This window comes from Cucumis melo, chromosome 4 (genome assembly GCF_025177605.1).
Source record: "Cucumis melo cultivar AY chromosome 4, USDA_Cmelo_AY_1.0, whole genome shotgun sequence".
Taxonomy (NCBI): Eukaryota; Viridiplantae; Streptophyta; class Magnoliopsida; order Cucurbitales; family Cucurbitaceae; genus Cucumis; species Cucumis melo.
Window position 1 is genome coordinate 34,684,448 of NC_066860.1, and position 26,498 is coordinate 34,710,945.

Below are 26,498 nucleotides of genomic sequence, written 5' to 3' on the forward strand. Positions count from 1 at the left end.
AATCATGTTTGCCACTCACATGAAAATCATTTCACTTTTCACTAAGAAAAAAAAGAGATGGGGAAACAGAGAACAAAAGAAAATGATATCACTTTCTTTATTTATTTGGTGGAAGTGATCGGAACGGTCCACGGCTCATCGCCCTGGGTAACCACCATTACCATACATCAATAATACTCAATTATATTCTCTCATCTGAAATCCCACACGAAATCACCTCAAAATTTTCATTCAAAAAAGACAGAAATAGATTAAAAAAAAGTTTTCATGCAAACTTAGTTATTATCTTCAATGTGCTTAAAAAGAAGTTATATACATTGATGGTTGGTGTTGGTGGTAAGTTGAAAAGCAAAAGTGTACCTAACCAAAACGTATTTTACAATTTGAAAAAAAGAAAAAGTGTTTATTATGCATTTCTAGTGGCCACGCTTAATCAATAACGTCACGTTCGGAAATGTTACATATAATATAAATGAAAAGAGTTGTTATAATTATTTTATTGTTTGTCATGTTAAAATTAAATTAGAATAAATCCAAGTTGTTAAAAAGAGAACTACCAACAAATTGTGAGTTAAGTATAGTAATTTTGAAATAATTAATATAATTCATGCCTCCTAAAACTTTATGGGTTTTAAATGTTAAAAAGACAACGTATATATATATATTATCTATTTTTTATTTTATTTTCTACTAAAATACGTAACCAAACAAAATTTTAAAAGCCAAAAAAAAAAAAAAAAAGTAGTAGTTTTCAAATTTTTGTTTATGACTTTAGAAGTTGGACTATAAATTTGTTTAAGTGTTTAGGTTAAATGAGTGAAACCATCTAATAGATAAATAAAGAGGTAATAATCGTAAACATATTAAATAAAAAAGAAATCATTGTAAAATGGAATTAATTAAGCAAGCAAATGTGATAAAATATTATGTGAAACTATGCACATATATTGTGAAGAAGTAATTAATGAAGTATACTACTAAATACAATATTTATTTATGCAAGATTTTTTTTTTTTTTTAAAAAAAATTTAGTCGGTAATACATATAATTAAACTTAATTGAAGTTAAAGTATATGGTTGAATTTAATAAAGGGAAAAGGAAGTTAATTATAATTAATTAGGAAATGGATCCACTTGACATATGGAATGGAATAATATAATGGTGTGGCCATTAAAGGGAAAGAGTGTAAAAGCAAAAATTGGCGCACTTATACGCTAAACCAATATAATTAATTGTAATTAGTACCTGAGAATACATATATAAGCACTTAATTATATTATGATGTTAATTAATTAGCTACAATCTCATAGATTACTTACTTAACAATCATTTCTTTAGGAGAGATATGTATGTTAATTCAATTGTACGACGACGTCAAGTAGATATGGTTTTCAAACTCGAACACCAAATTAATTATTATTAATTACAACACTACTAAATGCCCTCCACTTAATTATTGATTAATTTGTTTGGTTTAGGGTTTTGTTCAACTCGATCTGTCTCGTGGAATTCCACTGTGAAATACACTATTTGCATCCAAACACCAAACTTCTTCTTCTTCTTCTTCTTCTTCTTCTTCTTCTTCTTCTTCTTCTTCTTCTTGGGCTAAATGGGGACATTCACTATTCCACCTCAAACACTATTAAATATCTCTATGAATAAAAGTTGTCCACAAAAACACAATATACATAAAGATAATTATGGTTGGATTTATTATTGTATTAAATAACATCTCAACTCAATCGTCTTAAACCCATCTTACTCTAAGATGATTGGGTTGGTTTTAATTTTAATTATGGATGAAAAATACAATATTTTTAGACTTAAAACAAAAGAAACATTTATTTATGCTCAAATGAAGTGATGAAATTGGGGAGCTCAAACAATGATAAATTCAAAAGAATAATTAAAAAGTTCAAAGTTATAAATTAATTAATATTATGATGGTAGAGAATTAAATTTGGTAGCTAGCAGCCCTACCACTCAACATTTCATAATCTTTTTAAAACTTTTATGTTTTTGACTATATTTAAATAATAGTTTAATTTTAAAATTAAGTATATATAGACTGGAATTTAAGATAATTCGATGATTGATGTAATATGTAACAAACCTTTTGATTCGATAGAAAGTCAAAAGAGTAACAGTAGTAGTATGTTCACAAATTCAATGTTTTGAATATCGAAAGTGAGAAAAATAAAATATGAAAAGTATATAAAGTATATCTAAAATTAAATATGGACAAGAAGAAGAGCTAGGGTTGGATGAATGATATCAAAAGTTGAGTAGTCAATTAAAGAGTGTTAGGGGAGAGGTCTAAAGAGAAAAAGAAAAAAACGACAATATAATTAGTAATTAATAATAATATATAGTTTTAAAAAAAAAAAATGAAAGAAAAAGAAAGAAAGAGAGATTATATGAATGTAAATATATTGAAGTGAAAGGGAAAAAGAAGATTGAAAATATAGGTGACAAAAAGTAGCACAATAATCATATATAAGTAGGCATCGTTGTTATTGCATGAGACCATGAATAATAATAATATTATTCCCCATCGACAAAACTCAATGGCGACGGCAATGGGTACCTATGAATCTAATATATATATATATATATATATATATATATATATATATATATATATATATGAGGAATATTTAATTATTTAATAATTGTCTCCATCCATCGTTTCCTTCCTTTTCATAATTTATATAATCAACATTTCTCTCCATTTTTAAACATGTGGATACATTTTATTAATTTTACCTTCTTTCTTAACTATGTTTACTTTAATTTCTACATTTCTAATTTCCAAAGAAGCACGATTAATTCTTTTTTAAATAAATCAATAACAAATGTTATTGGATAACAAAACATAATAACTTAAAATATTTACGCGACAACATGAATATATGAAATTTTCATAAAATGAAACGTATTTTCTTTTCTAGGACTAAAATTCCATCATTATTTATAAATTATGAACATTAAATCTATCCAAATTTGGTAAGTGGTAATCGCTTCTACTCTATTAATTTCAATTTCATCAATTATATTACATGTTACAATGTTAACATTAAACTCAAAAGAAAAAAGTTTTAATTTTTATTGTTGGAGGAATATTCATTCGTACATTTCATGAATAATAGATACAAGATGGATGCAATTTCAAGGAAAAGCTAAAGTAGAGTTAGATTTTAATTAAATTTTGTTGTTGGGAAAAAGTTGCTTGTTTGTACAATAATCAAACTTTAATATATGTGTAAAAACAATATATTATTAAAATAATCAACTAGTTTTACATTGTTTTAAGGTACAAAATTAGTGAAAGCAAGCATTATAAACAGTGAGAGAAATCAGTTTTACATTGGTTAAAATTAGTTAGAGAATTATTGTCATGGATCAAGTACACATAATATATACACATGCATGAGCAGTTGCTATTCTAAAAGGTTACAGACTTATAGTCAATAGCTAGAATTCTATAAAAAGTACTAAAATCTCATAAATCTCTCATTTTTGTAACGACATATTTGTTAACTTTTTATAGAGTAGGGTTGAAGCAAGCAAATTAAGCTAATTTATGTATTTCCCGTGAGATTTATATATATATTTATCTTGCGATTGAAAGGCATTATAAATAATATCTCATTAAATGTACGGATTGGACAATAATATTTATCAAATTAATACTTAAGAATCTAGATGTTGGTCCGTAATTCAAGTGACATGATCCAAAAAAATAAAAAATCAATCCCTTTTTACTTTCTAATGAACTAATAAAAAAGATTTAAATGAAGAAATTAAATTAATGGTTTAGGGGCCCTAAAATTAAATTAAATTAAAGATATAAAATTATAATAATTAACACGGGGATCCCTGCAGGCTCTCTTTAAGGGACCCCTTAATGGAAATGGAGTGGAGTATTAATTAGCTTAGATCACAATGGAGTTGATTAAACAAATAATATATATGGTTGAAATGTCGAGAAGTTAAGTTCAAAATTGATCACATATAATATATATATATATACATAGATTAAGAAAATGTGAACTTGGTTTCTAAGCAAATAAAGGTAGCTTTGGTTTGAAATAAAATAAATGTAAAGTTAGAAAAAAAAAAAAGAATGCATGCAAAATAGAATGGGGGGTGGGTGAGGGAGAGAAAAGGACAGGGAGGAAAGCAGATGGATGAAGGCCTGTTGTGGGGGAGAGAGTGGGATTGGATTGGCCCTCCCTCACGCTTAGCTGTGGGGATATTCATTGCAAAGTTTAGGAGGGCGGTAAAAGTAATTAGATAAGGTGAAATTTGAGACGTAGATACTTGAAAGTGAGGAAGGGGGAGAAAGCCACTTTTGAATTGAAATCCGTGGCGGACCCACCTCCCAAAGACCCAACGTTATGGCTATAAATATGCCTCCCATTAAAATAAAATAATAATAATAAATGAGAAAAAGGCACCTAAATAAACCCCCCCAGCTACTCCTTCGCCGATTTCCATCGAGAATTTCTTGAAGATGAATGATCGGAGAGAGGCGGCATAAGAAAGGTGCGTGCCGATCAGGATGGAGAAGCAGGGCACGTGCATTACTCACTCATGTAACTCCACACCCACGTGGCTGCCTCCGAGTGGGTTGTTCATGTGCCCCTCTTCTCCATCCTGACCACTGCAACCTTCCCTATTTTCATATCATCCTTTTTTTTCCAGGTAATTTTACTCTTTTTTTTCTTTTCTTTTCCTGATATATTCTAGTTAATAATCCAATATAAGACTCTATATTATAATGATATTATACAATATATAAGTTGTTGTTTGTGATACATCCGATGGTGTAGCAATTATTATTTTTGTTGTTGAAAATGAGGAGGATTAATTTTAAAGAAAAGCAAAAACAAAAAATGAAATTGAAATTTCTTGGATTGGGAGAAGCCGTATTGTGATTCATCAATTAAATTCAGAGTCAAAGTGATGAGTCCAATTCTTGACTAATCTTCAATTTATCCACGTCTTGTCGTAATCTTATTTCGTAATGAATCATGTATACCAACAAAACTCCCATTTTTTTTCTTTTTCTTATCTCTCCCTCTCAAAAAAAAAAAAAAAAAATCATTTCCTCTTATTTTCTTACTATCAAATTTAAATATTTTGGTTTGTTATTATATATATATTATATATTTCTGAATAAATATACCTTTGATAGCTGTATTAGAAGCTGTTGCTTCCGCAGGAATGATTGAGAAATAATTATCCAGGTGGGAGGGTAGTTGGATAAAGCTAGTTTTTCTTTTTTTTTCAATTATTTTTACAACAACAACCTAGGTAAGGTGTGGAAATCAAATCTAGGTTGATAATAACATTATAGAATCTATAATTGAATTACGTTCGTTTTGATATTAGATGAAACTATTTAGCTAATAGAGCATATGGAAAGTAAATGTATGTAATTAACTTACACTTGTAATTGATTTCGTATTTATTATGGTAACCCAAAAACATCCGATATCTCTTGAAAAGTGCAATGAACCGAATGATATTAAGCTTTGCATGTTTGTATTATTTTTGGAAAGAGAGAAGAAAAAACCGATAAGATAAGTTTATCAGGGCTAATGTTTAAAAACAAACCCAGAATGTTTTAGAGGGACTAATAATGAAAATTTATAGAGAGAGGAGATTAAGAAATAGGAGAGAATAGAAAGTAAAATGAGTGAAATATTGTGGCATCGTTATAAAAAGGGGAATAGGAATGAAGAAGTAATAGTGGTAGCTAGAGCTACTGGGCATTTTGAAAATTAAGGATCCTGGAAAGTTACGAATATCCCGATGAGGGGGAGACAAAGTGGGAGTAATAGATAATTGGGATAACAAGTTTTTGGCTTGCTTACTTTCAGCTTTGCTTTGCCACGATTGCTTGTGTTATGACAGATCCACAAACTTCTAGATTCGCCCCACGACAAAATAAATTAACTCTTTCGGGGGGAATTCTTTCCTTTTGAAATATCTATTTTATGATATTCAAGTTAATTCAAAATTAAATAATCAATCTCTCATCACTCTTTGATTTGTTGAAAGTTAAAACTTATTACAGATGGGAATTTATAGCGTAAAGGAACAGAACAAGATACAAAAAATCCACAGTATCCAATTTCAAATTCGATGCAACAGTTGAAAATTACAAACACGCGTGGGAAAAACTAAAAAGAGAAGGTACAAGTTCTTGACGTCATACTATGTTCCAACCAAAATAAATTAAATTCCAAATTATGACTTAAAAAAAAAAATAGGAAAGCTTCAATTACTTTCAGCGTCTCTTCTTTGAACTTATTCCACATGGGGCGCCTCTCGTCTTAACATGTGACCTTTCACTGTACATTGTCTCACAATTGACTCCTCCTTCAAGGGAGAAACTAAGCAGAGAAAAAAGACACTGCACTAATGAAACAATCCAGAGCTGTACAATTCATGAATTCAATCAAAGGAAAAAATAATTTCATATCATGAATTTTGCAATCGGAACTTTTCTATACTAAATTGCCTTCATACACCTTAGTAGACCTTACATTAATATCTGGGAATCCTGCCATATTTTCTTAAAAAGCATGTTCAAATGAATACAATATTAAGTTAATTACAACCGATCTTTAAGTTCAAACAATCACTTACACTAAATATATATACACATACATATGTATGTATGTATGTATATGATATATGCGTGTGAGTGAGAATATGTGAATCAGTTGCGATAAGTGAAATAAATCCACTAAATTCCAGTTAAATCTTCCATCAATCAATCACAATAGATGTGGAATTAATCCACTTGATATCCACACAGGGACTTGCACTGAAACACTTGTCCCAACAAAAAAGCCAAAGAGCACTGTACCAAAGTAAAAAGGATGAAAGCAAGCAGAAGAGGGATCAGTTGCAGTTGATAAGGTAAGAACATAAATAAGAGTAACTCTTATATTTTTGATCAATGAACAACCTAATATTAACATTAAATTGTATCGACATCAGAAGCTAACTTCAACAAATTTTGAGCACAATAAGTCAAATGAATTTTGAGCAATTTCAAAAGTGTGAAGATAGCAAGGCAACTGTGTATGGGTATTATATTACTAAATCCTTCTGAAGATCTCTCTCTTCGAAGATAATGTAGTTTTGATGATTTTTCAGTTCTCTTTTGCTGACTATTGTTTCATGTAATGACTTGTATTCAGCCACTAGAAATAAAGACGTCCCACCATCCTTGTGTAGCCAACTGCGTAGGCCTTGGAATATTAAATAGAGAAATCATCAATACCTTATGTTTATGCAAAGTTCGTTCAAATATACTTTTTAATTTCACAACAGGTTCCAACTTCCATTAGTGGAACTGGGAAGATCCTAAAAGTTGATGGTGAGTGAGATTCAACTTGGAGCTGCCTTCAAGAGAGAGAGAGAAAAGCTTCTTCTCATCATATTGGTGTCAACTAAGAAGCTTTTTCAGTTCTTTTTTCTTTTCTCACCAAACAACTAAAAGCTAAGTTGAATCAGCTTAAGATACGGTTTCAGTGCTTTCCATGTGGAACAATTTTCTGAAAGTTCTTTTGATACAGTTGTGTTTAAAAAAAGGATTCTGTATTGTTCAAAAGTTACTGTGCAACTATTCTTGCTGTCCATGATTTGTCTCTCGTCATTTCTGTGAACCAAAAAAAATTATTAAAGAATTAAGGACTATTCTAAAAACACTTCACAAAAAAAAAAAAAAAAAAAAAAAAAAAAAAACTTTGAAATACATTTTCAAGGTATTTTTAAAATAAGTTATTACGAAAGGCAGAAAACAGGTTTATGACACTATTTCTGAAGAGTAGCCATCTGCTTCTACAAAAAAAAAAATTAACATACATAGGTTTAACCTTTAAAATCCTCCATTTCAGCCCACGGACTGCCTAATGAGGTAGGAGATCCAATTTACTCGACTAAGAGTATAAAGTTCCAAGTCCAATTTCCTTTCGCGCAGGTAGACCAGAGAAACTTTTGCTGATCTGATTTAAGATCTAGAAGACACTTCCAAAAGTTACAGTTCACTAGCAACAGGCCATTTGTTCAAGAACAATTAACACTTTCTAGTAGAAGAATACAAGGAAAACAAAGTCCCGTGGCCATATCAAATACAAAAAACTAGAGGTTAACTTTGTAGGCATGCAGGATTAGATAGCTTTGATTATAGTTTATCTAAACTAAAATGGTAAAGCATATCCTCATCATCCCCCACCGTTCTTTCATACTAAATATATGATATATCCAATTGAAAATAACCACTAATTAGAAGATGCCAAAATGACATCCATCCCATCAGTACCAGTCGATTATGACATAATAGTAGGTTCAAATTAGCTTGGCTCGAGATACATATCACTTATTAATACTTTAAAGCAGACTAATCAATTAGGATCAAATAACCTGTTCATTTTCTTGCCAAGCTAGCGAAAAGTTCAACCATATAAGGTGCCCCTTGAAGTGACACATTTTTAAGATGCGCCACTTCATTGGTTAAGCCTTTTTGAGCTTACTTGAGTCATTTCCTTCCTTCGGTGCTCTCTTTCCGATCTTTCTAAACTATTCAATTTAAGTCATTGTTTAAGATGTAGTGCTTTGTTTGTCCTTCTTTTTAAATTAGCCTGTATTCCACAGCTAAACGTTCACATTAGTACTTGATTTTATCTCTTGGTTGGTTATTTATGTTTCGTCATCATTATATGTCTATTGAGCATCAGTCTCATTTCTTTATTTAAATGAAAAGGCTTGTTTCTGTTCCAATAATAATAAAAAAATTGACTGAATCATCTTTGATATTTATGGGGAACCATAAAAAGTGCACTGCGTTCTATGAAAATGAAGATTTATAATCTAACACGATAAAAAGTAAGCACTGATTTAAGTTTCCACTTACAGTTACACTATTAGATGTTGATTTGCAGTAAACTCTGCCCAGCTCATGAAGTTGAAGGGTGGGTTCTCTCCTTTTACCAAAACACCAGCAGATATATAGCTCACACAACGTCGCATTGCAACACCTGCCAGCAGAGAAGCATTTTTACAGTTTAATCAATCTAAAGAAACTTGAAGCACGATTTATTGGTTTTAAAGAACAACAGTATCATTCTTTGTAATTTATTATTCTTATTATTACATTCTAAAATGACCAACCTTTCATTGAAAAAACAATGAAACAATACAAGTTGACCTAGAGAGTAAATCATAGAAAGAAAAATATAGAATCTAACCAGGATTGAACATCACTAGAAGAAAGATGTCTTCTAATACTTCCCTCACCCCAAAGAACCCACAAAATAACACACACTCCAGCTTGTTAGTAAAACAGACATTTCCCACAAAAGAATCTCTTAAAGATTATGCAGTGCAATAATAGAATTTGACCGTGCTATTTCTCCTCACCTTATTGAGAGTAGGGTAAAACGAAGGCTGGTCCATTACAGAATAAAATAGAGACCAGTTTGAGCATGGTCGAGAGGACTTCTATAGTTGAGAATTCCAAAATCCGTGGAGGTTGAGTGTCTTCAGATGCCTACTAAATCTTTTAAAGTAGTTTCAAGGCTCTTAACAGAAGTTAGTTCACTTTCAGAACTCAGGAGCAGTATTTCCCAAGCCTTAGGACCTGGGGAAAAGTTCTTTCCTACCATTAACGTGAGCAACTCAAGTGCTTTGCCTACCATGTGTCTTTTGCACAACCGAGAAAGTATCTCACTAAAAGTTGAAATCTGAGGAGGGAAACGACTTCTTAGCATTTCCTCCAATAGGGCACAGGCTTCAATTACCTCACCGTTATGAAATAAACCATCGATCATAATCCTAAAAGTCCGCAAGTTTTCTGCCAGACCCTTTAGTTGCATCTTACTTCGAAGCTTCCTTGCCTCATCAAGTTCACCGGTTATACACAAACTTTTCAATAGAATATTGTAAGTAATCACATTGGGTTTGCACCCCAGTGCCTCCATATGCGAAATCATTTGAAGCCCCGCTGCCGAATTACCTTGTTTGCATAATCCATGTATGTACACGTTGTACGTATAAATATCAGGAACTAAACCAAAGAGAAGCAATTCATCGAACAGTTCATCTGCCATTTGATAATCCCCATCCGCAATCACCCCATTCAAGACCATAGTATAACAAACAATGTCAGGCTTGAAACCATCGGCCTTCATTTTATTCAATAGGTCAATAGCATCTGAACTCATCCCTCTCGTAACGAAAAACTTAATTACATTAGAATAATCTACCACAGCGGGACAGAATCCTTTTTGCCTCGTTTCTTCCAGAAAGCTAAGAACCACATCACCAGAGGAATTCTTTTGTTGGCACAGCGATCCCAATATCAAAGAGCAGATTTGTGGATTGAGACCATAACCCTCTGTTATCATATAATTGAAAATCTCCATTGCGTGCCCAACTTTATTAACTTTACATAAGGCAGTAATTAGTATCCGAAAAGTGGAGTGTTCAAGCCTAATACCCATAGAGTGGCTATTCAAAAGGATGTCAGGAATCATAGGAAGGCCTTGGGCATTTCGAGAGAGCAGGGAAAGTAAAGAATTGAGTGAAAGCGTAGAAGGAAAGCACCTAAACATGGGAATCCGACGAAAAAGAGTGACGGCGTCTTGAATTCTGTTCATTCGTCCGTAAAGTTTGATGAGGTCGACAAATATGTACTCTGGGGTTTGGAATTTCTCAACGAATTGGAGGCGATGAAGAACAGGGGGAATGTGGTGGAATTGGGAGGTTCGAGCTAGGGTTTTGAGAACGAAGTAGTAGGCGTTGGGGGTTGGGTGGCAGGAGTAGGATGTGAAGGAGGTTATAAGAGTGGAAAGAAGAAGGTGGGGTTGGTGGGAATTGGCAGATTGTTTTAGGATTCGCAAAGCTTCGTCCTGATCGAACGTTTGATGCCATGTGGTTTTGTGAGATGAAAATGGCCACTTCCTGTGTTTTCTGAGGAAGTTGTTGCTGTTCTTCACAACGCTAAAGCTTCCCATTTTGGCATCAAACACAAAACACCGCACTTTCAATCTTATATTATTTGCTTGTGTGTCATTAACTACTTAACTGTTGACCTGAATCCAACCTAACCAACCTTTTGTTATCTATTTCTGTAATTTGGCATCAAATAGCGTTGGGTTGTGTTAATGGGCGCCGCGCATTACCCTCGATTCAACTTTGCTTATACATAAAGCCCACAAAAACTGAAGCTTATACTTTGCATTAACCAATCATTTTCCTATTTGTTTTCAAATCAAATCATTCCTTAATATCTGAATATTTTGTTCGTTTCCCAACTTCACCAAGTTGATACACAAACAACATGACCAATCCAAGTTGATATTAATCTTATTCTCTTGTCACCTCATCTTCCTACAATCTCCAGATCTATAAATGTTTCACACAATATGTTGTTTAATATAAAGGTCAACAATTTGGCAAAAAGAAAGAAAGAAAGAAAGAAAGAAAGAAAGAGAGGTCAATAAAACATCAAATCCAACAAGGTGCGGGTCAATAGTGCTTTTGTAAATTGACATATTATATACCAATTCTGACAAAAATATAATGCATACAACTCAAAGACGAAAGAGCTAAAGAAAACACCAAAGTTTAAAGCATCCAAAAGGTGAAGTGGCCGAAGAGTCGTTGTGCAAAGTGGTGTGATTGTCCATATTCCAGTTTCCGTTGTTGGATCTCAGTTGTGTTTATATATTACACTGTCCAAGAAGACAACTTATATCACTTTTTTTTTTTTTTTTTTTTATAAAATACATATTTAAATTTCATAGTCGATAAATATGATATTTTATATCAAGATCAATTAGCTATGAAAAGAGTAGTAACTCATGTATTTTGTAAAGATTGTGAAGTTTGTACGTGCATGTATAAAAGTACGATCAACTTTCTATATAAAATAGAACCAACCAAGGGGAGACAACCGAGTTTCTCATATATATATATATATAATATATATATATATATATATTTCTTTCATCTTGATTAACATTATTGAATGGTTTAAAAGGGTATTGTTAGAGCAAGAAATTTCGGCCACCTAAATCCCGCCATGTCATCACAGTAAACACTGTGATAATTATAAATCAATTGAGTTTGGATAATCAAGTTTTCTCATATTCAATCTAATTAAGCCTTAAATAAAAAAAAAAAATTAGGCCAAGAAATAACGGACCCGAGCCTGCCAAACAAGTGTGCCCGAGTCCGAATCTAACAAGGAAATGGGCACAAGCCCAAGCCCAAGCCGCCATGAAATGGGCTTAAGCCCAAGCCCAACAAGCAAAAGTAAGATGGATCCAAGTCCAAGTCCAACAAGCAAATGGGCCTAAGCCCACCAAAACCATCAAATTTCTCTATAGAGATATCTACCATTCATTTAGACCTTTGGTTGGAAAGAAGAATTGAAGACAAAAACTTCTGAAACTCTCAAGATGTACAGTTATCGTCAACCTCGAAATCATTATTAAAGATGGAAGACTTGGAAGATCAAACTCTTTCCTTGAATTCCAAATATTGAAGTGACTTGCAACTACAAACTCTTGAAGATCGAAGACCACGAAGTTCTAAATTTCACTTTTTGTATTCGAGAAAAAGAATTAGAGGACTAAATATTAGAGATTGTATCTACAACACCATATATCAATTAATATACAAAGTTCAATTCGACAAATTAAATTTATCCCAAAATCTCGCTCGAAGAGGTTTATGGGGGAGGCCGACTCCGACAAATATGTTATCTTAAACAGCACCATTTGATACGTTTGTTTTATACTTTTTATTGGGCGACAGATAAAGTGAACGTGGGAGGTCAACAAATAGTTATTTTATTACATTTTTATAATAAGAGGATTAAGAAAATTGGTGGTATTGGCACACAGATTATATATAGCATATACTGCACAGCTATCCAATTACTCGTCTTCGATATTACCAACCCAAAATCCCAACATCCCCTCGTTTCCTCATCTCAACTTAATTTTCTTCCCATCTCCAATCAAATTTATCCAATTAATGGCCTATCCGCCGGCGTTTCAGCTACCCGCACAGACCGTGTCCGCCCCCTTGCCCAATCCCGTGGCGGTGTTAGGCCCTCAGTTTATCGCTCCTTATCCCGTGGATCTGAGAATCACGAAGAAGCTGATGACCCTGGCGGAAGGTTCCTTCGCGGTTACGGACATTAACGGCACCCTGATGTTCAAGGTGAAAGGGTCGGTGTTCAGCCTCCGCGATCGCCGCGTTCTTCTTGACGCCGCTGGGAACCCCATAATCACTTTTATGCAGAAGGTAAATCAATTAGTTAATTAAATTATAGATCTATATATGTAATATATGTATGTGAGTTAATTAATTAAAATAATGTTGAAAATGTTTGTGTGTATACGCACACACAACACACAGCTGATTTCAGCGCATAGAACATGGTACGCGTATAGAGGGGAGAGCACGGATTCAGAAGATCTGTTATTCACGGTGAAGAAATCGTCGATTTTACAATTCAAGACACAATTAGATGTGATATTAGCCACAAACAGCTCGGGTAGCGGGTGCGATTTTAAGATAAAAGGAAGCCTGCTGGAGAGAGCTTGCACTATTTATCTTGGGGATGGCTCCTTCGTCATCGCTCAGATGCACAAGGAACACACTTTACAGAGCATTGTGTTGGATAAGGACACGTTTGGAGTGCTGGTTTATCCGAACGTGGATTTTGCGTTCATCGTTGCACTTGTGGTCATTCTCTTCGAGATCAACGAGGACAGGAGCGGCGATGATTAGATGAAAACAACCACCCCGGCCCTTTTATATATATATATTATTATTATTGTTCTAATTTCCCATCTACTTCTACATTTGTGCACAATTAGACATGGAGCCTTGGTTATTTGTTTGATCTGCTTTTGGTGCTTCATGGGTTGGGTTGTTAAAAGCTACATGTATTTTTCTCTCCTAATTCTGTGTTTCGTTATCAAAAAATATATATTTCTTCTGTACATACCTTCGACAAAAATTATATGAACTTTTTTAATTTTTTTCCCTTAACAAGTTGGGAATATTTGAATTCCACACCACTCATCTTAACCATATATTCATCCCCTCCTATTCTTCCGATTCTATTAACCCAACACCATCATTCTGAATTTTGCTAATCAAGTGAATTTTATGGATTTTGTGAGATTCTATTTACCTCTCTCCACTTGACCAATACAATGAGTAGCTTTCACATAAATAGATGTTTTGCTCATTATCGTTGAAACTATTTGTGATCTCTCAGTCAAACATATAAAACAAAAAAAGTCGTGCATTAATGTTCCTTGGGTAGTTTTCATTGACCCAGTCCATTCTACCAATATGACCATTCCTTTCTCGTTAGCTTGGAGGTCGCTATTTTATAATTGTTGGAGATGCTGAGAGTCCCACGTTGAAAAAACCAACGTTGAAAAAACCAATCGTACTCACACTCTATATAATATAGATGGGTTACTCTTTTAATTGTAAATTAATTTTGAGATGAAATCTCTTTTCGATAAAAAAATCATATGATCTACATGAGCGTTTACAATAACAAATAATAATGGAAAATTGAAAACAAAACTAAAAGCAAGGGTATAAGTGAGAGAAAAAAGTTTCCCTACTTCTAGGTTTTTTATATATAGTATAGATGATTTAAAATATATGCTAAAAGTTGACAAAAAGTTTAAATGATTGTACTAAGCAAAGATGGAAGTCACTGGAAAATAATTTTAATTAAAAAAAAAATGAAAAATAGAGAATAAAATGATTACTAAATAAATATTATAGTGATTTTTCTTAGTTGTTCTAAACACGGTGTTGTGTTTTAGTACGTGTAGTTTTACGAAACATAATTAATAGATTAATTTACCTTACGCTAAATTTAACAGATAAAATGGTTATTTCAGAATATGGTTATTTTTTCATTCCTTTAATCCAAATGGTCGTTTTGTTGCCTATTAATTTACGAGTTTTTTTTTCCGAAATTAAAACTCTTAGAAAAAAAAATATTTAAATAATTTAATTTAAGCAATACATTAATTGTGTGTGGTGCTATATATAATTTAAAAATCAAGGAATTAAAAATATAAGGGCAAAAATAATAGTTTAAAAACGAATTGTGGGACAAAATATATTGAAATTAAGAAATTCACATATAGACATAACAACTTATAAAGGTAAATTTTGATATGATAACAAAACGATCAAAATGTCATTAAATTGTTGTTGTGATTTTAAGGAGAAAATAAATGAATAAATTAATGTATTACAAATATTTATATAATAAAAAGTATAAGGTATATAATAATAAGTATAACGAATTTAACTTTAAACATTTTTGTTGTAAATCATGGTTAGATGTTAATCAATTTAATAAACAAGTGAGAGTGAGTGGATTATAGTATACAGCTCTAAAAAAAAAAAAGGTGTGTACTGATCTTCCAATTCCACCCATAGGGCCTTCCAGATATATTTTCATTCCTTTATCCATTATTATTATTATTATATATTACGATTAACGTGGCCACATAAAATTGAAGAGTTGAATACACATTAGGAATGGTACCGAACATATAGCAACTAAAATAAGTCAACCATCATTTTAATAAACAAAATAATTATTCTAAGTGTAAATATTTTATTAACATTAGTTCATACACACAAATATAGGATATATAATTATATGTAACCCTAACATTATTTTGTGGGTGGGTGCAGAACAAGGAAAAGGGGGGAAGAATAAAGGAAGAGGCGGAATGAGTCTCCTCCAATTAAGGGTCCCACTCAATACCCCCAATTACAATTACAAATACATCCAAACACTTCTCTATCTAATCTTATTTATGACCTCATTATTCACTATCCATACCAATCCATCCCCCTCCACGATTCACACTAAATGGAATACCTTTTTCTTTCACCTAAACTTTATGCAAAATTATTCATCATTATTCTTCCTATACTTTTGACTTTTTTTTTTCTTTTTTTAAAAAAATTTATTTTTCTCTTTATATTCATAAATACCCAAACACTTTTATATATACCAATCATTTTTTTGTTTTCCTTTCATACTCAAATAATCAATTATTAGAAAATATATTCTCAAACGTGAATACACTCTAATTAACATATTTGATCATCTTCCTCCATCCCTATGTGAAAAGGATAATGAGTCAACATGTTTGTAGCACGAAATGGTATGATTGAAATAAACATTTCTAAATGCCTTTTGTGATAACTCCTTGCCTTCTTTAGTGGAGAATACAATGTCCTTAAGCTCATTAGACATTATAAGATTGTTTGATGCAATTAATCTTAGAAAAAAAAATCTCAAAGAATTAAAGGCTTGTAGATAAAAAAAAAAAAAAAAAGTAATCAAATCAATTTTATTTTATCGTTAGAAGTCGATTTGAGTTGGATCGAGTTTGGTCAGAGCTACATCTAGAAAAAAAAGAAGGCAACATAAAGTAAAATAAAATAAAAACCATTTGTTTTGTATTGTTGTTTTTTTTTTTTGGTTTATTTTATTTTGTTTTGTTTTTATTGTTATTATTATTACTATTATCATTATTATTATTATTGTTGTTTTTCGAGGGAAGAAAAGAAAGCGGAGAGTGAGAGGAAGGGAGAGAGAGAGAGAGAGCGTTTGACGATTGTATGTGGTATGAGAAGAAAACAAGAAAATCCCTAAAAAGTTACTCTGAACTTTCCAATTCCTTTCGTCGTAGGGACGATGGCGGTGGATTATCCTGCAAAATTATGCTTCTGAGTCTTCCATAATTCCCCTTCTTATCTTAATTTTTGGTTTTCTGCCGATAAACGTAATAGGTTTCTGTTTCATCAGACAGACGGAGAACGGTGCTAAGGATGTCTTTATCCTCTTCTTCTTCAGCGACTGTGGCAGTGGACAAGGCCACCAGCGACCTTCTAATAAGTCCTGATTGGACTATGAACATCGACATATGCGATTCCATCAATTCCAATCATTGGTACATCAACCAATTCATCCTTCCTTTGACTTCTTGTTTATTGATTTTACGCTCGATCAATTTTTTTATGCCTGAAACTTCTTTTGATTGCTTATTTCTTCATTTCCGCTGTAACCATGTTGGACGAGGGGACATATATCCTGTTTTTCCGTATTGTGATGCCATATAATAATAATCAATTGTTATCCTCTTTTCTGCTTTTCTTTCTTTCTTTCTTTTTTCTGGTCAGGTATTTTTGTTGGAAATATTCTTTTACATGTGAATATTGTTTTTCAGGATTCTTGTTGTTATTAGTATTATCATTTATTTTTGTTTTTAACATGCCTCTAATCGCAACAGAGTTCGCTTGATTTCTCTGGGGGTGATATTAGTAGGCGTACGGGGGTTATATTTGAGGGTGGATGTAATTTTTTTCACTTCCCCTTTCTGAAAGTGACGTTCAGAGAAACTTCTTGGCGAAGGAAGTTTTGTTTGACATCAAGTTAACATTAGGCTGATGGTTTATGAATTCGATTCTTAATTAAATTATTTTATTGGTTGGTGGGTAAGAGGGGAAGATGGCGTACTAGGCTTTATCTAGAAGCGTCTGAAACTATACACTCCTCTTTTACCGTTATTTCCATGTTTTTAACTTCCTCATCCTTTTGCTGAAATTTAGAACTCACTGTTTAGCCAACTTTGTGTGTGGTCAGGCAGGCGAAAGATGTCATGAAAGCTGTGAAAAGAAGGTTGCAACATAGAAATCCTAAAGTTCAGCTGCTGTCTCTAACGGTAAAATTTCCCTTTCCAATTCCTTCTCATCCCCACCCCCTAGGTCCAACCCAAAAAACCAAAATAAATTGTGAAAAAACCTACCCTCTTTACATGCAATTGATCATCAAATATATCCCATGTAGTACGTTTTAGATTCAAGGTGTCTGAACAAATGCTTTGCTGCTCTTGTGAAATGTAGCTTATCGAGACAATGGTGAAGAATTGTGGTGATTATGTCCATTTTCAGATAGCCGAGAGAAATATTCTAGGAGAGATGATCAAAATTGTGAAGAAGAAGGTAAATGTTTAATTAAGCTCTTTTATTTGGTTTATGCACTTTTTTAGTAATTATGCATTCAATTTTATTTCTTGCCAGGAACTTTTTATCGTTAATAGGTCTATTAAACCAACCTTCATTATTCTTTTTAAGTGAATATGTTGTCCTTGGTTTTAGTCACCCTGATTTCTTCCCCCCACCGAGCTCTATCTCACGTGAATTTTGACTCTGTATTGCGTGGAGTACTCTTATGAATACTTTGCATGAATGTTTGAATTTATGGGCATTTGTATGATTCAGATGAGTTGGAAAAACTTGGTACTCTTTTCAATCCATACAACTACAGCAGAGCTTGTCTAGCATTCTTCCCAAGTACTCTTCCTCTGAAAAACCACCAACCTAATAGAGTTTCCATAAGCAAGATTGTAATGCCCCTTGGATAGCAACGAGCTGCCCAACATTTAACCATCGTGGGTTGACCTAGTGGTAAAAAAGGAGACATAGTCTCAATAACTAACTAAGAGGTCATGGGTTCAATCCGTGGTGGCTACCTACCTAGGAATTTATTTCCTACGAGTTACCTTGACACCTAAATGTTGTAAGGTCAGGTGGGTTGTCCCGTGAGATTATTCGAGATGCGCAGAAACTGGCCCGGACACTCACGGATATAAATAAAAGAAAGCTGCTCAACATTTTTCCAGAGAAATTGTTGTCGTTGGCATGCTGTTACTGTTAATTGATTAATTGATCGAGCTTGAAGAAAGGAGGGTCTAGCTTAGTATGATATACTCAGACTTCTTTGTTTTGTTTGTTTACAAATTGTCCAAAGCTCATACAAATGTTATTAACTCTAACAAGTCATCAAGTATTTTCCGAGCTGTATGCCTGTAAGTAGGGTACTTTGGTATTGATCTGTCTAACCTTTGGGTTATTTGAATACTGGTGTCTGTGCTTTATTCAGATTTATCATTTATGTCCAGATTTAACCTCAGTGTGCTTCCATGATGCAGGCAGACATGAATGTGAGGGACAAAGTTTTAGTGCTATTAGATTCTTGGCAGGAGGCATTTGGTGGACCTGGAGGGAAGCATCCTCAATATTACTGGGCGTATGATGAATTAAGGGTATGTGTTACAGTTGAGAACTGTCTATTTACTCTTTATGTGATTTTCTGACCGTCAGCAATTTGAAAATCTTGTTAACAACAGACATTGTTTGGCTATTTTCATTGACATCCACAATTTATTGAAAAATTTAATGGCTATATTTTGTATAATTAAAAACTTGCATTCATATTTTCATATATTTCAAACTTTTTTAGAGTTTATTAATTGGATCTTTCGTGTATACAGCGTTCTGGAATCGAATTTCCCAAGCGGTCATTAAATGCTGCTCCAATTTTTACACCACCTGTTTCAAATCCAACCCTAAGAATTACACAAGCTGGTTATGGAATGCCTAGCAATTCGTCGAGGAGGCTTGATGAGACAATGGCAACAGAGATTGAAGGCCTAAGTTTGTCAAGCTTGGATTCCATGCGTAATGTTATGGAGCTCTTGAATGACATGCTGCAAGCTATGACTCCTGGAGACTCCCTTGTATGTACAATGATGTTTTCAGATGTATCACGCTTTTCTCAAGAAGAAAATTCTCACCCATCTCATCTCTACTTGTAGGCTGTTAGAGATGAAGTGATCGTAGATCTTGTCAGCCGTTGTCGTGCTAATCAAAAGAAGTTGATGCAGATGTTAACTACTACGGGGTTAGCTTCTTGAAATTGCTGTTGGCTTATGTTTGTAACCATCTATTTTCTTGTGTGCTTTCATTCTCTCTCTCTCTCTCATAAACCCAGTAGGTCAGGACTTGTGTGGCATATTGAAGCAGGAAATCTGCGATTCAAAACTTCAGAACCATGTGCTTTAGATATTTGTTCTGGATGAATTTGAAATTGCTACATTTTGGGGTGTTCCAATTGTTCTGTAGCAATTGGTTGTGTTCTACAACAGGTCCTGGAATTCTGTTATCGAGTCTTTGTATTATGAATTTTTTTCTGTGTTATGTAGGGATGAGGAAATTCTTGGTCGAGGTCTGGAGCTAAATGACGGCTTGCAAACTTTACTCGCTAACCATGATGCAATTGCTTCTGGTTCTGTGTTGCCAACTCAATCAACAAATCTGAGTTGTCAGATGCCCGAGTCATCTGCTGCCACACAGAAAGCCAGCGAAGTTGGAGGTTCAAGCTTAAGAGATTCTAGTCCTTCATCAAATGTGAATAATACATCTTCGACTGCTTCCGTAGCAAGGAGCCAGATAGTGGAGGATGACGAAGAGGAGGATGAGTTTGCACAACTAGCTCGAAGGTTAGTCAAGAATGTTGAACAGGTTTTCATATTCTTCTATAATTTATGAGGATAACAGACTTCAGCTATCTTTTCTTGGATGATCTTGAGGTCTTCTTGTTAGTTATTCTGATAAGATAACGCAGGCAAATAGATAAAATATTGGATGGTTTGCATTCTGATCTTTTTTTCCTTTTTGGCTGACAATGTTAAGACCCGTCAAATGGCAGGCACTCTAAATCACAGGCTATGCCTAGTCAAAGCTCTTCTACTGAAACTGTTGATAACTTGGCATTGGTGAGCACAGGCAATACAGTTACTTCATCTATGCCACCGTCCTCTAATACTTGCACAGCATTAGCTCTGCCAGATCCTCCTGCACCAGTCAAGACTTCAAAAGAGCAAGATATGATTGACCTCTTGAGTATCACTTTATCAACATCATCAACCTCTCCCCATACTCCTCTCACTCCACCTGCATCAAGCCAAAATACACATCAGGTTCCTGTGTCATCGTCAAATACACAGGGATATCATCATCACCATTCTGCCAGCCAAGGTCAGGTAGCATATAACAGTTACGTTGTACCATGGGCTCAACCTGGACCCCAAGTTCAGTTGCCATCACAAACCAAACCACAAGCACCATCGCAGCAACAATTTCAAAGTCAGCCTCAGCCACATCCCCAACAGCAATATCAGCCTCAGCCACATCCCCAACAACAATATCGGCCTCAGCCTCAGCCACAACAACAATTCGAACCTCAGCCACAACAACAATATCAACCACAGCAACGATTTCAATCTCAGCCCCAGTCACATCTGCAGCAGCAATATCATCCACAGTATGCTCAATATTCTTCAGGCTATTACCCTCCCCCACCTTGGGCAGGTTCTTCTCTTAATGCCAACCACCAAAGCAATGCCTCTGTTTCGAATATGGGTTATCTTCGTGGGAAGGAACCTGTACTGTCTACCTCGTCATTGCCTGCTAGACCTTTGCAGCATCTTAATTCATTTCCCTTGAGAGGAAATGATGAGTTAGCTACACGTGGAGGAGGAGACTCGTGGGCAGCAGGTGCCCCTAGGAACTCAACGCCTTCAACAACACAAAAGCCATTCATTCCATCGTACAGACTGTTTGAGGATCTAAATGTTTTTGGCAGTACAGATCCAAGATTGAAGGTGACTAGCAGTAACGCAACCTCTAGCTTAGCCGGAAGTTCTGGTCAAAGTATGGTGGGTGGGAGAAAGTGAAAATAGCCTCCTCATTATGTAGCTGAAGAAATTTCCCGTGTCAATATAAAAGTATCTTTTTCATCTTTGTGACGTATTTAAAACAGATTGGCAGAACATAGTTTTCATGTGATCATTGATTATGGAATTGAAGAAAAAATGTGAGTTGTAAATTTTTGTTCTATTCGTAAACGGTCTACTTTGGTCGTGCTTTTCGGGCAGTGCATGGAAGATGTAAAAACCCAACAGGACAACAATCTTTTTGGTGATCCTGACATTCGACCATGGAGGTAAGCTCTCTAGGTTTTCACTTTCTTCTACTTTGCTCTGTATGATATATAGTCAGTCTCAAGATCAGAAAAGTTAATGTCGAATTGATTATATTTCATGGTTGTATAATAATTACATTTTTACTACTTTTTCGTAATTTTTTTAGTTTTTCTTTGTTATCTTTTTTTTTTCAATAATTATTGCATCCGTTCTATTACTGTCAAGCTGTATGGAACTTTATCGCCAACTGATTTTTATATTCATCAATGTTGAGGGACCGGATTGCAATATGTTAAACGTTAGGGATTAGATTGAGTTATTTCAAATTGAAAGAGAAGGAAATCCGAAAATATCAAGAGACTAAAATATAGACTTAGTTAACAAATACTATATGTCAAATGATTAACATATTAGATTTGTGAGAATTTGGAACCATCCTACTCCAAATTGAACGAGGCAGATGTGTGAAAGTAGTGATGATTTTGAAGAAATATGGGATATTGTGAATACTTGATGATGTACAGCTTCATAATGTCCTCACGAGGCCATACCCGGAACGGGAATTTGCACCCTTCTTTCATCTTTTCTCTATGATTCCATCTGTTTTTCAACTCTTCTACTGAACTAATCTTCTTGGTCCCTTCTCATTCCTTTTAATTCAATCATTTTCTGTCATTCGTCTTTGCGTTTTTACTTTGTAATTCCCAATTTTTTTTTAATATTTATTTATTATTATCATTATCATTGATGCGTTCACTCAATCAATGCAACATTTCTCTAAGAATTATGATAAGTAGAGAGATTTAAATTTGACAGTTAATTGCTAGAATTCTCTTCTGTAATTGATTTACACCCAATTATAATTGGTATTTTTGTTTAAATTCAGATCTTGGACATGGTGTAGTCCATTGCGTCCACAAGAAAATCTGCACCAAAAATGAGAGAAACGGAGAGTAAGTTCCCCAAATTTGTGGGTAAAAAACAGAATTAATTAATTTACCTGCGTCTTTTTTTGTGAAGCAAAGCGGAGGAGTGATTCTGAACACATTCCCGTGGCACCCACCTTTCCCAATTAGCACTCCCAAATCTCCATTCCAAAATTTAGTTTAATCAGCTCTTATGAATTATAATAACATTCTATTATAACAACAAAACAAAAGAAAAAACATTATTACCCTAAACTCAACTAACTAAATTTTACCTTTCATTTGGTCCATTATATACAGAGTCTCGGCCTTTGCGGGGGTCTTGAATTGACGATCCGTGACGAGCTCAACCCCAAGCATCAGTCCTCTTCCTCGCACATCTCCAATCACTGCCATTTTTAATTTTGAAATCTTAAATAAGAGCAGAATTAATTAAAATTTACAAGAGGAGGAGAAGAGTTTTATACGTTGGTATTTATGTTGAAGTGCTGCGAGCCTTTGTTTGAGGTATGTGCCGACGGCGAATGCGTTTTCTTGAAGTTTCTCTTCATCAATCACTTTCAAAACTGCTCTCCCTGCTGCACAGCATACTGGGTTCCCTCCGAATGTATTGAAATAACTCCGTCTCATCAAAACTTGGGCTATTTCTATGGTTGTTACCACTGCCCCCATTGGGATTCCATTCCCAATTCCCTACAAATTATTATTTTTAATTATATTGGTTAATAACATTCATTAATTAATAAGAGAACAGAATTAATTAATACTAACTTTGGCCATGGTTACAATGTCTGGGACAACGCCTTGGGCTTGGAAACCCCAGAAGTGGGTTCCTGTACGGCCGAACCCAGCTTGGACTTCATCCGCAATACACAAACCCCCTGCATTTCTAACCACTTTGTATGCCTCACCCAAGTAACCAGACGCCATTTCAACGATTCCTCCCACTCCCTGTTCAATTATCATTCATTTTTAAATTTAAAGGATGCGAGGGAGGGAACACAATAATGATCAAAGCTTTTTTTCATTAATTTACTTGTATAGCTTCGGATATAAAGGCAGCAACATTCCCTGAAGTTCCATAATCAATGATTTCTTGAACGTCTCTTGCATATTTCTCTCCATCTGATCCGAACATGCCTCTGTATGGGTCTGGATTCAAAGCATGATGAACTCCGCTCTATACAATTCAATTCATTATTATTATTATTATTATTATTTGTCTTAATTAACTAGTTATAAATAATTAATTTGGCAAGGAATCAATTAAGCGAGGAGGAACCGGGGGGGGGAACCTGAATGACGTTGAATTTCCAAACGCTCTGAGCCGTAGCGGCCATGGTTGCAGCGGCATTACCATGATATGAGTTTCTTACAGAAATTACATCATGGTTGCCTGTGTATAGCCTCGCCATCATCAGGGCCAGCTCGTTTGCTTCCGTTCCCGAGTTCGTAAAAAAGACCACCTATATACACGTTATAAATTATTATCATTATTACTATTATGTATATTCAATTTTAAATTGCATGGTTATTTATTTATAGCTAACTTTGAGGTCGTTGGGCAATTTGGAAGCTAAAGCCTCTGCAAAATCAGTGATGGCATTATTGAGATAAAGAACGGTAGAATGTTGGAGGCTTTTTGTTTGATTCACAATGGCTTCCACCACTTCCGGATGGCAGTGACCGCAGCTCACAGTCGCGATCCCCCCAAAAGCGTCTAAATACCTCCGCCCATTCTCATCGAATAAGTACTGCCTCCTTCCATGTACAATGTTTAGCTGTCACTCACCCAAACGAATCAATTTCATAACACATAATTGATCATTTAACAAAATTAATCCATATATCCATTCCGGAACTCACAGGTTTGTTATAAAAAAAGAACATAGAAGGGCTAAGAAATTCCTTGCGTTTCCTTAAAATCTCCTCGCCGGAGGGCCCCTCGTACGGCGGAGGATTGTAATCAAAAGGTGGCAATTTAGGAAGAGCAACTGGCTCATCGTGAGTGGCGGTGAGGTGGGCAGAGGAAAGCCAGCGGTTATTAGAGGGTAAGGGGTGGTGCAGTAGCCGGTTGAGGGCGGTAATCGATCTCAGCATTGTTATGTGGGAAAGGAAAGTTGAGGGTTATGAATTGAGGGGAGAAGGAAGGTTTTATAAAGAAGGTAGGGGAAGGGAAAGGATGGAAGGAAAGAGTTGGGATTGATGGGAATGCAATGCTATGATGAGAGTCTCAATGTCCAGATTTGCATTTCCCATATTCAGCTTTGTGAATGTGGACAATCCCATTTTCTTCATTCTTAATTTTGAATCAATGGCTAAATCCTATTTGTGACTTAACTAAACATATTGTTGGACTATTTGCCACCACTACTTTCAATTAATACATCTAAAACTCCTTCTTAATTACTTTTATATATATATATATATATATATACATTCATAACGTTAAATTGATATAATTATTAGTTTAAAAACTATAAAACCTCCAAAATTCATAGATGAGGTATATTCTTTATTTTATATCTTAAAAACTTAATAAGTTACTAAATGTATAAATATATTCTCTTTTATCTCTTTCTTTCAAACAAGTATCCAAAAATTATGTCAATAAACGAAGGTTATAAGTTGTTGTTCTATCAAAATTATTTGTTTTATCTTCACTAAGAGGATGGTTTAAGTATATTTACAATTTGTGCAAACTTGACTACCTAAGTTGTTGAAATGTTCTATAATCTTGTGGTTATCTTGTTTGTCTATCCTACATACTTTCGAGTTAAAAAGAATATATGGTTGTAAATATAGATAGCATGGGTATATATTTTAACTTGTATCTATATACAATTAAGATATAATAAAAGTAGGGAGTGGTATTAAGTTGTTATAAGCTAAGGCATCATATGCGATCTCCATATATAATTAGTGCTAGTTGGGAAGGCAAATGAATTCTTATTGTTTTTGTTTTAGAAGGTGGGATAGAACCAAAGAAACATAAAATAATACATCTTCCCAAGTCCCAACCTAATCTAATAATCTAAACATCATCATCATCATCATCATCCCCTTCCCTTCTAATTTCAATAATGCTCTTTCTTTTTATATTTCATCTATATTCTCATCAACATCTTCCTAAATCTCTACCTCTACCTACTCATTTAATTATACCTCTATTACAGCTTGCTGAATTTCTAAAAATACACACACTTCATTCATATCCCTACGCCTACGCCTAAAGTATAATATATAGCATTCCTTACCATTCTTCAATCCTTTCAAATATGATTTACAGTATTACTTTTTCACATTTTAACTACTCAAATTTTCTATTTAATTTCTTTTACATTTTCCTTCCAACAAAGAATTAGCACTTAGGGATAATCAGTTATTGGATATATTCACAACAACTTTACTACAAGTTGATGGAATTATATTATTGTTAATTCTATCACATCAAGTCGTGTAATTTTTTTTTTTTTTTTTTTTTGTTGTTGTTGTTGTATGTGTGTTATGTAGCATATGCATGATGATGATGATGATGATGATGATTGATCAAACAACTTTGTGAATTTATTAAAGCTTTTTCCAAATATTTGTTGAGAGAGAGAGAGAGAGAGAGAGAGAGAGAATGAATTTGGCTGAAATAAG

At 33.9% G+C, this 26,498-nt stretch overlaps 4 protein-coding genes, 1 long non-coding RNA gene and 1 other non-coding gene across 15 annotated transcripts; 4 read left to right on the forward strand and 2 right to left on the reverse strand.

The window, feature by feature from the left end:
* Positions 1–4,430: 4,430 nt before the first annotated feature.
* Positions 4,431–7,662, forward strand: LOC127149116 (uncharacterized). 4 transcript variants are annotated; one of them, XR_007820478.1, is made up of 4 exons: positions 4,431–4,708; positions 5,202–6,205; positions 6,834–6,937; positions 7,019–7,662. It is a non-coding gene; the product is annotated as an uncharacterized LOC127149116 (long non-coding RNA). The 4 variants fall into 4 exon arrangements; XR_007820477.1 differs by having other exon boundaries at positions 5,202–6,937; XR_007820479.1 differs by having other exon boundaries at positions 5,202–6,937; positions 7,222–7,662.
* Positions 4,557–4,668, forward strand: MIR164D (microRNA MIR164d). Its single transcript, NR_120708.1, has one exon. It is a non-coding gene; the product is annotated as a microRNA MIR164d (primary transcript).
* Positions 6,121–11,225, reverse strand: LOC103486244 (pentatricopeptide repeat-containing protein At2g38420, mitochondrial). Of its 6 annotated transcripts, XM_008444124.3 has the most exons (4): positions 9,443–11,225; positions 8,937–9,060; positions 7,900–8,040; positions 7,352–7,682 (listed from the first exon to the last, which is right to left on the reverse strand). In XM_008444124.3, the coding sequence occupies exon 1, from the start codon at positions 11,035–11,037 to the stop codon at positions 9,565–9,567; it is 1,473 nt and encodes a 490-aa protein (XP_008442346.1). In that variant the 5' UTR covers positions 11,038–11,225; the 3' UTR covers positions 7,352–7,682; positions 7,900–8,040; positions 8,937–9,060; positions 9,443–9,564. The 6 variants fall into 6 exon arrangements, with proteins under 6 accessions (XP_008442349.1, XP_050940240.1, XP_008442346.1 ...); XM_008444127.3 differs by lacking the exons at positions 7,352–7,682; positions 7,900–8,040 and adding an exon at positions 6,121–6,405; XM_051084283.1 differs by lacking the exons at positions 7,352–7,682; positions 7,900–8,040 and adding an exon at positions 6,831–6,878.
* A 1,646-nt stretch (positions 11,226–12,871) lies between these two features.
* Positions 12,872–14,043, forward strand: LOC103486243 (protein LURP-one-related 10). The gene is made up of 2 exons (XM_008444122.3): positions 12,872–13,339; positions 13,454–14,043. Exons 1-2 carry the CDS (start codon positions 13,067–13,069, stop codon positions 13,826–13,828), a joined length of 648 nt encoding a protein of 215 aa, XP_008442344.1. The 5' UTR covers positions 12,872–13,066; the 3' UTR covers positions 13,829–14,043.
* A 2,606-nt stretch (positions 14,044–16,649) lies between these two features.
* On the forward strand, positions 16,650–22,073 carry LOC103486241 (TOM1-like protein 6). 2 transcript variants are annotated; one of them, XM_008444119.3, is made up of 8 exons: positions 16,650–17,052; positions 17,745–17,823; positions 18,005–18,103; positions 19,093–19,206; positions 19,435–19,680; positions 19,759–19,844; positions 20,146–20,442; positions 20,652–22,073. In XM_008444119.3, exons 1-8 carry the CDS (start codon positions 16,931–16,933, stop codon positions 21,676–21,678), a joined length of 2,070 nt encoding a protein of 689 aa, XP_008442341.1. In that variant the 5' UTR covers positions 16,650–16,930; the 3' UTR covers positions 21,679–22,073. The 2 variants fall into 2 exon arrangements, with proteins under 2 accessions (XP_008442341.1, XP_050940242.1); XM_051084285.1 differs by having other exon boundaries at positions 16,659–17,052; positions 17,749–17,823.
* A 638-nt stretch (positions 22,074–22,711) lies between these two features.
* Positions 22,712–25,063, reverse strand: LOC103486242 (alanine--glyoxylate aminotransferase 2 homolog 3, mitochondrial). The gene is made up of 9 exons (XM_008444121.3): positions 24,720–25,063; positions 24,404–24,634; positions 24,149–24,319; positions 23,890–24,033; positions 23,625–23,804; positions 23,321–23,546; positions 23,129–23,242; positions 22,928–23,014; positions 22,712–22,853 (listed from the first exon to the last, which is right to left on the reverse strand). Exons 1-9 carry the CDS (start codon positions 24,951–24,953, stop codon positions 22,810–22,812), a joined length of 1,431 nt encoding a protein of 476 aa, XP_008442343.1. The 5' UTR covers positions 24,954–25,063; the 3' UTR covers positions 22,712–22,809.
* Positions 25,064–26,498: the final 1,435 nt, after the last annotated feature.

Excerpts from the sequence above, each read along its gene's own strand:
- LOC103486244 (XM_008444127.3), bottom strand. The coding sequence starts at position 11,037 with ATGGGAAGCTTTAGCGTTGTGAAGAACAGCAACAACTTCCTCAGAAAA.
- LOC103486243 (XM_008444122.3), top strand. The coding sequence starts at position 13,067 with ATGGCCTATCCGCCGGCGTTTCAGCTACCCGCACAGACCGTGTCCGCC. Across the intron at positions 13,340-13,453 it reads TAATCACTTTTATGCAGAAG|CTGATTTCAGCGCATAGAAC; the intron begins GTAAATCAATTA and ends CACAACACACAG.
- LOC103486241 (XM_008444119.3), top strand. The coding sequence starts at position 16,931 with ATGTCTTTATCCTCTTCTTCTTCAGCGACTGTGGCAGTGGACAAGGCC. Across the intron at positions 17,053-17,744 it reads TCCATCAATTCCAATCATTG|GCAGGCGAAAGATGTCATGA; the intron begins GTACATCAACCA and ends GTGTGTGGTCAG. Across the intron at positions 17,824-18,004 it reads TTCAGCTGCTGTCTCTAACG|CTTATCGAGACAATGGTGAA; the intron begins GTAAAATTTCCC and ends TGTGAAATGTAG.
- LOC103486242 (XM_008444121.3), bottom strand. The coding sequence starts at position 24,953 with ATGCTGAGATCGATTACCGCCCTCAACCGGCTACTGCACCACCCCTTA. Across the intron at positions 23,805-23,889 it reads TTATATCCGAAGCTATACAA|GGAGTGGGAGGAATCGTTGA; the intron begins GTAAATTAATGA and ends ATAATTGAACAG. Across the intron at positions 22,854-22,927 it reads CTTCACAAAAAAAGACGCAG|ATTTTCTTGTGGACGCAATG; the intron begins GTAAATTAATTA and ends TTTTTGGTGCAG.